Source organism: Alligator sinensis, unplaced genomic scaffold (assembly GCF_000455745.1).
Source record: "Alligator sinensis unplaced genomic scaffold, ASM45574v1 scaffold280_1, whole genome shotgun sequence".
Lineage (NCBI taxonomy): Eukaryota > Metazoa > Chordata > Crocodylia > Alligatoridae > Alligator > Alligator sinensis.
The window spans coordinates 2,237,547-2,249,571 of NW_005841835.1; the positions used below are offsets into that span (position 1 = coordinate 2,237,547).

The 12,025-nt window shown below is 42.7% G+C and overlaps 2 protein-coding genes across 9 annotated transcripts in view; one reads left to right on the plus strand and one right to left on the minus strand.

Moving 5' to 3' along the window:
- Positions 1-12,019, plus strand: part of FAM161B (FAM161B, centrosomal protein) — a 13,296-nt gene extending 1,277 nt beyond the window's left edge. The window contains exons 2-10 of one of the 2 annotated variants that reach the window (XM_025201291.1): positions 2,054-2,376; positions 3,582-4,111; positions 5,071-5,187; positions 5,941-6,278; positions 7,154-7,281; positions 7,805-7,972; positions 8,529-8,628; positions 10,139-10,270; positions 10,527-12,019. In XM_025201291.1, coding sequence (XP_025057076.1) covers positions 2,165-2,376; positions 3,582-4,111; positions 5,071-5,187; positions 5,941-6,278; positions 7,154-7,281; positions 7,805-7,972; positions 8,529-8,628; positions 10,139-10,270; positions 10,527-10,601 — 1,800 coding nt within the window. In that variant the 5' untranslated portion in view covers positions 2,054-2,164 and the 3' untranslated portion in view covers positions 10,602-12,019. The remainder of the gene's footprint in view (positions 1-2,053; positions 2,377-3,581; positions 4,112-5,070; positions 5,188-5,940; positions 6,279-7,153; positions 7,282-7,804; positions 7,973-8,528; positions 8,629-10,138; positions 10,271-10,526) is intronic. The other variant, XM_025201300.1, reaches the window with a different exon arrangement.
- LOC102388055 (zinc finger protein 410) overlaps positions 1-12,025 on the minus strand; it is a 56,182-nt gene that overhangs the window by 25,453 nt on the left and 18,704 nt on the right. The window lies entirely within an intron of this gene.

Sequence of the window (12,025 nt, forward strand, 5' to 3'; positions counted from 1 at the left end):
GGTGCCTGGAGGTTTTGTAGGCAGCAACCGTCACCGCTGGCACGGCCCTCCAGGTAAGCATGAGCGGGTGCCGCATGCGAGCCTCTCCCCCCCCAGTCCCTTGCTGCAGCTGCGGAGCCAGCCACGGAGCTGTGCAGCTGGTTGCATGCTAGTCTCCCCCTCCCCTGGGTGGGCAGCCAGGCAGCATGTGTGTGGCCCGCACATGGCAGGCACTACCACAGTGCACCCTGCATCACTTGCCCGCAAAGCCCCTGCAGAGGGGTACCCCTGCCCTCACCCCCTGGGCCTGCTCCCAGCTGTGGTGTGCCACCTGGGGCTGGCAGCAAGCCCCGCTCCTTCAGCCCCCAACCATCTTCCCCAACCCTGCCCCACAGCCCCACTTACCTCCATGCTCCAGGGGTGAAGGGCAAGTCTGAGCCTGAGTCCGAGCCCAAGCCGGAGCCAGGCCTTAGCAGCCTCAGAGGCTCAGGCCCCACCCTCCCCCTCCCCCTCTGGGCAGGGCTGGGGGTTTCCCTCCCTTTCTGCAATCTGCTCTTGCAGGCTGAAGCTGTGCCAGCCTGCAGGAGCTCTTTGCAGAAGCGGAGAATCTACAGATTTCTCTGCTAAAAAGGGAAATCCACGTTTTCTCTGATCAAAACAGAGAATCTGTGGTTTTCTCTGTTTTTCCATGGGAAATGGAAAACCCGGTTCCCTGGTGATGATGCACCACACCATCTACACAGCCCTTTGCAAGATCATAGGTCTGCCCCAGGACAGAGGCTGGCTCCTGTCCTGCCTGCCACAATGCACCTACTTAATGGCACGATGCACAAAGCAACTAGCAGTGGCCAGCTGGCAGCCACATCAAACTCCTTCATGGATGGGCGTGGTCTGAGGATTGCTGCATCACACGCTTCTTCAGCCTTGCTCACCATTTCCTTCCCTTTGAGGCATGCTTCTCACACACAGCCCACTAAACTTACTGTGTCAGGACAGGAACAATGTGCTTCATGGACTGAACCACTGGTGTGAGGCAAGAGCAGAGCAGATGCATCCCCCGTCTGTTCTTCTACCCTGCAGTGTCATGGTTATCACAAAAAGTCAGTTTGTACTGTTTTATTTAGGGCACTTGGCAACTGGATAATGTGCAAATGCCAGTTTTCTCCATTAGATGAGAACCGGTTTGGAATGGCTGGACTCATTCTGTGAGGACATTTAAGTAACAAGTCATTGCAAAGTTATCTTGATCAGAGATGGTGAATTCTGTTCAGTGCATCTGTCCAGAGTTCAGCACCGCTTATTTACAATCCTTCAGTCCTTCCCTGGAATTAAAACTCTTGAAAACTAGTTAACTAATTTTTTCAAGAAAATAGATACTAGCTGAAGAAACACATTAGTCAGTTTTGTTGCAAATATTTGCTACTGCTGGTTCTAATAGGACTAAAAAGCTCAAATCTTGCTTCTGCCAATGTAAATCAGATTTGCTTGCTATTGGCTTCCCTCAGAACATCATTGGAAACTTGCAGCTAGGCTCCAATGTACATCCAACAGATGTTATGCATACTTGAAAATGAAAAGTATGAAGGACACACAGGTAGACTGGAGTGCGCATGAACTCAAATACCTCCAGCTGCAGCATGCAGGAAGCATTAAGGGAGTTAGACACTATGAGTGGGTCTGTGTGGCACAAGTCAGTGCCACATAGAGATACCAGGGCTAGTTTGGGTAATGGAAACAATAGTGGTGCAGTAACAACACCTTAGCAGGCCTAATTAGTCTAGGCAGAGAATTTCATCAACGTAGCTTCTGATAACAGAACTGTACATTGAGACTGCGCTTTGCCATATAGACACCCTGGGTGTTCTATTTTCCATGAGGTTTAGACCAGTCCTTCTACTAGATTTGTAATCTTCCTATAACTATAGGGATGTTGTATGGAGCAGGCTATGATGGATTTGGGGTGACAAAAGACCAGAAATACAAGCCGCTTCTCAGGGCTTAAGTTGCTTCTGGAAAATAAATAAAATGAGAGGGAGTAATGATTTTACTGAACACCCAGATTTGATTTCTCTAGGTGTTTCCACCTAAATCTTCCTCAGATTCAGAAGCAGAAGAGGAGACAGGTGATAATGGTATCATTCAGCACAGAGGTGACCTGCTGGATTTTCTCCAGTCAGGCAAAGAGATGACAGCTGCCTCTGGCTTACATGAAGGATACTATGGCACATTGCAAAGTCTCAAGATGAAAAACAGACAGCAGCTGTTAGAGGCGGGCTTGCTGTATCAGGCAAAGTTAGAGAACAACCGCAAACTGTCCAGGGAAGATGAGGAGCTAAAAGACTTCTTCCAAGACAATGGACCATGGACTCTGAAGACAAGGTCCTATGATGCTTTGAGGTAAGACGCACAAAATTTATTTTCTCTTCACTCAAGAGCATTCTGGGAACTTCCACATAAAGGAAGCCAGCAATATAATGACAATAGAATAGTATCATGCATTTACTGGTAAACAACTTTACAAAGATATCCAGGTTGTAGCCATATTGGTCTAGAAGAAAAAGCAATCAGGACTCATAGTAGAGATGATATCTTTTAAGATCAACAAGATTTTTGCAAAAAATAATTCTTTAATTGCAAGCTTTCAGGCACAAACACCCTTTATCAGGCATTGGAGAAAAGATTATAAAGAGTTCTCCTGGGTAGAAATGAAAGTTCATATGTCATAGGATTTCACAGAGGAGTCAATAAATGGAAAAAACTCCTCTGAGCAGTCAGTTCATAGCTGGTATGGAGTCTCTCACCTCTTGTGAGGTTCTGTGATGATGCAAATTACCTTGAAACAAAGGAAAGAGCAGTGGGTCAGGAACATTTTTTTGCAAAAGTCTTGTTGGTCTAAATAAAAAATATCATCTCTACTATGAGTCCTGGTTGCTTTTTCCTCTAGACCAATACGCTACAACCTGGATACCTGACACATGGAAGATATCGGATTTTAGCCGATTTTTAAAATGAAATCTTCATATTTTCCCAAGCAGAAAGCAACTGTGATCACCTGAAACCTGAGACACTGCTCCTGCCTTTGTTTCAAGGTAATTCGCATCATCACAGAACCTCATGAGAGAGACTCCATACCAGCTATGAACTGACTGCCCAGAGGAGTTTTCCATCTATTAACTCCTCTTTGAAATCCTATGAAATATGAACTTTCATTTCTACCCAGGAGAACTTTTACAATCTTTTCTCCAATACCTGATAAAGGGTGTTTGTGCCCAAAAGCTTGCAATTAAAGACATTTTTTTGCAAAAATCTTGGCTTAATAAAAGATATCATCTCCACGAGAGTCCCGATTGCTTTTTACAAAGATAAGCATGAGTCATTTTACAGACGGAAAAAATAAAAGCATGGGGCATTCATCCATCCTCTCTCTGTTGCAGGAATAGAACCCAGGTGTCCTGAGGCCCAGTCCTGCCCTGTAACCACCAAAAAAGTATATGAGATTTTTATCATAACCAACCAAAAGGAAGCTCTCCATTTCCTGTCCATCAGATTTCCAAACAAATTCCTTGTTTGTTCTTGATAAATTCTCTTTGTTCTGCTCGTAGATTTGGGGACATGAGGCAGTCCAGTTCTTTGACTGACCTCACCTGGGACAGTCCCTTAATTCATAAATCCCATGAGAGGCCAAAGAGCGCCACATCTGCCTGGATCTCTTCTATTACCATCCCCCAGCCTTTCAAGATGACCTTACGGGAGGCTCACAAGAAGTCCCACTTGATAAAGTCACGTGCATTTCTTGAGCTAGAGAAAGAGAGAGACAAAAGACAAAGCCAAGAGGAAGCAGAGTGCCAGAAGCAGTTTCGGGCACAGCCAGTGCCTGCCCATGTGTTCCTTCCACTCTACCAGGAGCTAATGGAGCAGAATGAGATTCGCAGACATGTGGCAATACAGAGGAGGAAGGAGCTGCTCCTTTCAACTCAGCAACCCTTCAGCTTCATGGAGAAGGAAAAGGAGAAGGAAGCCATCAGAGAGAAGGTTCTGGCAGCGCTGACTCCAACTGAGAGCTCCAAACAGAAAGCCAGCAAGAAAGTCTCTAAATCCATCTACAGCCCTGTTCTTGGAGATAAACTCAAAGGTAAAGTGCTCATGCTGTTCCTTTGAAGGGATTCTATATCTGTGTTCCATTTCACCTCTCTTCCTGCCTGATGGATTGCACTGCCAAGAAATGCTGAGAAATAAGTTTATCCCATAGATTTTGTAGTGTTTTACAGAATTTAAAATTGGAAGGGGCCATTAAATCATCTAATCTGATCTCCTCTCCTGGATTTTATATACATCTCCAGATCAAATTAAATGATTTAATAGCCCCTTCCAATTTTAAATTCTGTAAAACCCTACAACAATCTATGGGATAAACTTATACACATACATATAAACAGGCCACGGATCCCCTCATGTTGAGTTAGAGACACAGGAAGAGAGATTAGGTTGCAGTAGCAGGAAACTGATTTTTGAGATATACCCAGATAACCCTAGCAGGCAAATTTTACCCCAGGCTACACAATAAGGAGGCCAAGGGCAGGAATACATCCAACAATTAGTGCATTGAGAGGGGGAAAATAAAATCTTGTTGACCCCTGTAGGCAGCTATCCAAAGCCATGAATTAGAGTAATTGTTTTCACACACATTGACCAATGTCCTGGCACAGTGAAAGCAAGGCAGGACATCCTGTTCTACTTCTACACCACTGCCTTCAGACCCACATAAGACAGGTTTTTTCTCTAGAAGTCTTCTAAAAAGCACTTATTTTTTTTAAATACCTAATGGCTCCTTAGGTAGTGAACACCTAGTGAAAATGAGCCCCCACCTTCCACGATAAACTGCAAAAAGGTAATTAAATCTTGGAGCTAGGAAATTGCATTTTATTTTTAGGTTGAATTTGTTTAACAACTTCCAGCCATTGAATCCTGTTATCCCTTTGTCAACAATGCTGAAAAATCCCATGCCTCCACATCCTTCCATGCTATCAGTAATTTTTTCTAGTTCAAGTACCTGTACACAATGATCAGCTTTCTTTCCAACCTTCTTTTTAGTCTGCTTTCCAGTGCCCCAAACACATACCAGGTTCTTTGAAGAAAGTCCATTACTTATGTACATCTTCAACAGAGAACTTTTGTGCCAACACTACTGTCTATCATCCCTTCTACAAGGAAAGTAGTTTTACATGTTTTTAATGTTGCATAGAAAAGAGTCTTACTGTGTCGCATAGGAAAGTCTCATTGTTGCATTTCACTCCTGGAACGTAGATCTTTCACCTCATGTGAAAGACTAGTCCCACAGAAGGACTAAGGATTTGGGGAGGCAGAAAACCTAAAGTATTTTCTAATATAGGTCAAGATCAATGAATTGCACATTTATATAAAACAAGAAAAGTTGCCCAATAAAGGTGAATTTGAGTTATATGTCTGAATTGTGATAAAATTTTAGGGAAATAAATCTATGGGGGAAAACAGCTGGTCATAACATAGCCTCCACGCAACATTCCTGCAATACAACATATAGTAACAATAGAGAAATAACACATCCACTAATTTTCTCCCTAGAGGGGAAAAACGTGTTTGCTAATGAGAGAGAGCGTGCAGAGCGAGCAGCTGAGAGTGCTTGTGGCGGGGTCCGGAATAAGTTCTAAAGGACAAATCTCTGTGGAGGAGGGTAGGGAGGGGAATGAATTCAAGCAAATAAATGTTAAATGGTTTGGGAGAAGAAAATGTTAGGAGTCAAGGCTTTGCCTCCTCTGGGGAGAATTCCCAGCCTCACCTATCTGCATTAGCAGATTATTATGAGAGATTGAGAAGCAAAGCCGTCCTAGTACTGTCAGTTTGTCCCTCTCCTGCACTGGCAGTTCCTAGCTTTGCACACTCTCCTTCAATCTCATGTCAAAACAGTTTGATTTTGATCCCCAGAAGCTGAACTCTTCAGGAAAATACGCATTCAGATGAGAGCCAAGGATCTGCTGGAAAGCTCTTTTGCTCCTTTTGATCCCAGCAGTAGACAAAGAGAGCCACACTTCCGAACTGCCACTAAGACTAAGGAAGAAAAACTTGGCTTCCTACAGGATAACTTCAGCTTTAAACCAAGAATTAACCCAGCAGTACCTGATTTTGGAGGACTTTACTGGGCGTTCCAGAAAGAAGCAATAAGAAGACAAGAAGTCAAAGAGGCAACACCTAATAAACTGTTCAAACTAAGAACCGCCAATCTGCACTGTAGGCAAAGACAGGCTAATGAGAAGATAACAAAGGTGAGGAGCAATGTGCGTCTGCAACACTACACCCCCTTTACATTGCCCCACATGTTAGGCTTCTGCTATCTCTGGGCTTAAATTTATAATACTATATACACACACATTTCTTTTACTGAAGGTGACCCATTCAGCAGGCAGAGCTGTCATTGAAAGTCCAGGGCAAGCCAAGAGCAGTGCAGAGAGCCACTACCACCTACTCCTAATTAGATCTAATCTACCTAGAACTTGGTGAAGGCAAGGAGGGAAGAAGTCTCCTTGCAAGACTTAAGTCCAGAGCTTTCTCCATAAGCAAGATGGGCTTAAAGCACAGTGAGCTGTTTCTGTCAAATCAAAAGGTAGAAAACTGGGTTCATGGTACAAAGAGAGCAGTTCAGGCACTATCAACAACCACACATTTTCTGTATACAAAGATAACAGCCTTTCCTTCGTTCAGTTCCAGGCTGGGTATTTGGAAAAAACAACAGATATCACAAGTTGTTATTATAATTTGCCTTACATGCTCCCTGTTTTAATCATCGTACTTGTTTACCTATATTGGACAATCTGTATCATTAAGTAAAACTAATTCGTGTGTAAAATTATTTATGAAATATAAATAAGAAATTTAGGAAGTGAAAACTGCTGCTTAAAACTAGACAAACACTAGAAAGGGACTCAACAAACAATTGTGCACCAGCTGAAAATTATCAGGAGTGTCTTTTCCATCTGTTTGACCATGACATGCAAGAACTCCTAGCTGGTTGTACTGTGTGAATGAAATGGAGCTCTGTTCCCTGACCTTGGCAGTCAGGTTTCTCTCTTCAGTAGACACCCAAAGAGAAGATTCTACACATTGTTCATAAGTATTCTGAATTTGATTGCATTCCTTTCAGGATTTTCAGCAGCTTTCTTTGGTCCCCATGCAAAGAAGTCATTCTTTGACTGGTCTCTCCTCTCTCTCTTCCAACACCCTTCCAGTGAATATAACAGATGCAGCAAGAAAGAGGGAATCTGCAATTAGGTGAGTGGAAAAATAGGAGCCTACAAGATCATACCACACACAACAAAATAGATTACAAGATATTTAATGAACTTCCGGTTTTTTTTGGTTTTATTTTTTTTTGCTCCTTCCCATCATACTGTCCATTCTTCCACTAACTGTATTGGTGGTTTTAGAGGTGGCATCTCTGCCATCAGTAAAAACTGCTAACTTCAGTAACAGACACTTTCTTCATCACCCTCAGGTTTTCTCCCATGCACTCTACATTCTCTCTCTCTACTCCTGTATAGTCACATCACCTTAGTATTAGAGTAGTTATTGTTTTTGCTCTAGGACCTTCCTCCTTCTGCTCTCCCCTCTCCCAGCTTTCCTTGCTTGTTCTTCCCTCTTGCCCATACTAAGTATTCTAGGTATTACTGTAGTAACACATCAGCAGTCCTTTGAGATGACATCTCAAGCTGCAGCATCTAGCAGTATTCTCAGCCAGTATGCAGTCCTGCCTCTGAAGCAAACTTTTGTTCTGTTACTTATTTTATCTGTATAGATATGTCCAGGAAGACAAAAAGCAAAGGGAGAAAGAAGGAATTAATTGGATGGAGGTACACAGAAAGAAGTCCCAGGCCATGCATAGATCTATAAACAGCCGAGCAAAAGCCCTGGACACCCATAAAAGCCTAGAGGAGACCCACAAGGAGAAGTTGAAACAGAACTGGTCAGTATATCAAATCATTTCAAGAGAGATGAATCCTTGAAGCTGTAGCTTGTCTATGATCACCAGATCATTAGTTTCGAGGCGAATTAGGCCTTGGTGCCTCCAGCTCAACAGGCAGCCACACTCATTTTGATTTCTTTGCATTTCAGCACAGCTCTTTTCAAAGAAATAGAAAAACCTTCAGGCCAGTTTTCTGGGAGGGTTCCCATCAATGTGATCATGTTCTTGTAAAAGATTACATTTGTACCTTAACAGCCAGAGTCTTGAATGCACAATGTGGGAATTAGCAGTGACAATATATGGTCCTATAAGTCTGAATGTAGATCACCCATGTCAGTGCTCATCCTCCAGTGGAACCTGATGCTGGGCTGTGTTCATGGCAAGAATAGTTTACTTTGTTTGAAATATGTGGAATATAAGACAGAAGTAAAACAATTATGAATGTCCTGGGAGCTGAGGGACTTGAGTCGTTCCAGCCAATCAGAAGCCAAAAATCCAGTCTGCAGGAACCCTGTCAGCGGGAACCTTGATTAGTCCAGGAACTTTTCCATTTCAGGCAGAATGACCGAAAGAGAACAAAGGAATACAGAAAAGAGCTGGAAGAAATGGAGATACGAGTCAAGAACAGACCGTACCTCTTTGAACAGGTCACCAAGGTAACAACTCAGCTCTGGTAGCAGCATGGAGCACAGACTGTGTTCTCATTAATCTCTCAAAGCAGGAGTTAGGAATCTGCTTTGGAATCAACCAGGAATAGGGAGGTGCAAATCCTGTGTAGTCTCTGGACTACATTCAAGAGGGGGCAGACATAAAACAGTTATCCAAGCTCCTTCACCAACTTAAACATACACACACTTCAAAATGTCCTGCTCATCTATGAAGCTTTCCAGCTACTAACTTACATTACTAATCATGATTAGGCTTCATTGGTGTCAGACATCATATAAATACCTAGTCCTCGTCCTGAATGCCGTAACTTATAATCAACAACTTGGTATTTGAAGACCACGTTCAATCTGGCATTTTTTTCTGAACTTGTATGGAAAGCTACCTGGCATATCTTAGTGATACTCAAACTACATAGAGGCTTAATGTAGCTACTCATTTAAATAGCAAGGTTTTTGAGGCTAAGGCTTTTCATTCAGCTCATTTCATCCATGTTACAGTACCACCTACATATTTGATGCTGTATTAAAAGCATCTACAAGCTTTGCAGTGGGAGAAGTAATTTTCCCTGGGCTTCCTCTTTCAAGTATTATACACCATCTTTGCAAAGGAACTAGTCAGCTGTTCACTGAACTTAGATTTCTGAAAAGAGTCTTCTTCCTGGTTCACAATAAAGCTGATGAGCTAATGGAACATGGAAGGGAAAGACCCGAGAATCTGTCCAGTAACTCCATTTATACTAGCCACCTATCTGTCAATCTCATCATCAACAATCCTTCACAGTTGAGAATGACCGTCTTCCATGATTCCCTTATCTGTGGGTCCAAGCATGGTTGACAATACCAGCCCAGGATTAACAGCTTGTATTGCAATGTCAACCTAGTAAGAACTAGCCAATGTTAGTATGGCATTCACTCATTTTGAAAAGGATCCAATAATCTTTCCCCACATACTGCTAGCTTGATATAGCCCTTAGGAAAGCTGTAAGTCCTAGGTGAATGATATTTTGAAATGGACTTGTCTACAAGGGTTATGTGGAGTCAATGAAGGGTGTTACACATGGAAAAGATAGCTTCTGGTTTGTTTGCAGCTGGGCTGGAATGGAATTCTAAAGTGGAACTAATTATTTCCCAACCTCAACCTTACTTTACTTGGGCTGATACTTACCTGGAGAATCAGCACCAAGAAAGGAGGGTGAATCAGAGGGATGCACATGGCAGTTGGCTTGCTAGGACCAGGATATTTTTAACACTGTTGTGTAAGAGAAGGAATGGGCAAGAAACAGAAACATAGAAGGAGGTGAGTTCTGTTTGTGAGGGATCTTTGGGACACTTCCCTAGTGCAAAACCTGGTATAGGGTCATCTGCCTGTCAGTGCCTGAAAAGAATCTTGCTCTGATCACAGTTTCCAGGTTTTTTAGCCATGTACTTAGATGCCCTAAAGTAATTGTGAAGAAAGACCCAGTTCCAAAAAGGTAACGTGTCAGTTTCAATTCCATAGCATGATGCCAGACAAGAGGCAGAGCGACATTACCGAGATACACTTCAGCAGGTGGGACTGAATGAAGAATTCGTACAGAACAAAGGGAGAGATGCCACTGACATGCTGGAGGAGAAGTCCAGAACTCAAAAGGTAATCAAAGCAATGATACAGAATCAGTCCTTTTTGTCTTTGACTAGAAAGAAACCTTCTTCTTAAACAAGAAATTCCAGCGTGTATTCTCTCTCAGGTGAGAATGAAGCATAACTCTACTCACCCATACAAAATAACAAAGCTTTTTGTTACTATGACTTGCATAGCAAGTATTTTCCCATGATGCAGAGTAGAGATGCAGCTGTACACTCAGATCACTTCCAAGAACTAACAAAGGCTGTAACCATTTCTGCAGCACACAAGCCCAAGAAGCACAGACATTGGGTCAGCAGAGAAGAAAGAGAATAGAACTGAGGAGCTGCCAACATAAGAATGCAGTGGAAGAGTCCACGGAAAGACTTGCAAGTACTTTAATTCAAGATGCTCTAGTGTGAGCCCTCAAGGAACTATTTCCAAGTAGCTGACAATACATACATACATACATACATACGCATGCTGAGGAAAGGGGTGAGGATTGACTGCTGCCTTGTACATTTCCTGCCCTACATCACATCACAGTTCTGCAAACCAGAGTCATTCTCCCCATGAGCTACATCCATCTCCTCTCCTGTTTTGGGACTTGGAACCAGCAATGGGAAGCAGGCAAGGTAAGAGGGTAACAAGATTGCAGCACCATTGCAGAAAGGAAAGAGACATGAATGGCTAGAGCCTTGTATTACTGCCTGGGGAAATGAGACGTTTTTTCAAATTCTGCTTTGAATCACTTTTTTTCTTTTTTCCTTGCACTTTGGGATTTGTTGATGCCTTTCATGGAGTGTGTTGAGGTGGATTCTAAATAAGATATTTATGCAGAATAAGAGGATTATGGATTTGACCTCCTCTTAGAGAAGGTCTGGAAAGCAGCTCTCCTTCTCCCTGTCATCATGGAGGAAAGCACTCTATTATGAAGCTATATTTTATACCTCTGTTTTTTTGATTGAGATCACTGGTTTGTCCAGAAAATGGCAAGATTTACTATGAATGCAAATAAGAATGTTTGCACAAAAACTTAAAAGTAGTTTGTCACAGTGAGATTTCAAATAACGTAGATCTATATTGTTTTCTCCATTTCTAGGTGAAAAATCAGTTAATCCCTTCAAGCTTGCCATCTGCTTCAGCAGCATCCCAATTATTTGCCATAATTAAACAAAGTAGGGCTATCAAACTATTTAAAAATATTATTGCAATTAGTTGCATGATTAAAAAAATTAGTTGCAAGTAATCATGATTTTAATTGCACGGCTAAAAACCTCAAAATCATGCACAGAAAAACTCAAAATTATGCAGGTACTTTGTATTGGGGGGAGGGGGGACGGGGACCCCCCCCCCCCCCCTGTACACAAACCCTAGGCAGTTCCCAAGGCCTGGCCCTCCAACTCCGCCCCCTGCTCCCCAATACACTTACCTGCATCCAGCTGCTGAGTCTGCTTCCAGGACCCTGCCAGGCTGCTTGCTGGCCACGTGTGGCCCAGCCCCAGTGAGGGGAGAGGGGCTGCTTTTCCCACAGCACCAGCAGTGATTAATGCATGTTAAAGAAGTTAAAACCAAATTAATGCGTTAATCGTGCACGTTAACCATGATTAATTGACAGCCCTAAAATAAAAAGTAATTAATGTGGGGGAGGAGGGATGTGGAATGTTTTCTTTAAAATAAAGTTGAAACACGAAGATTGTACAATGGTTCCTTTTTTAACTTTTTGTGAAATATCTGATTTTCCAAATGTCTTTAGGCTGTAGGGAGGTGAGGGAGAAGTGT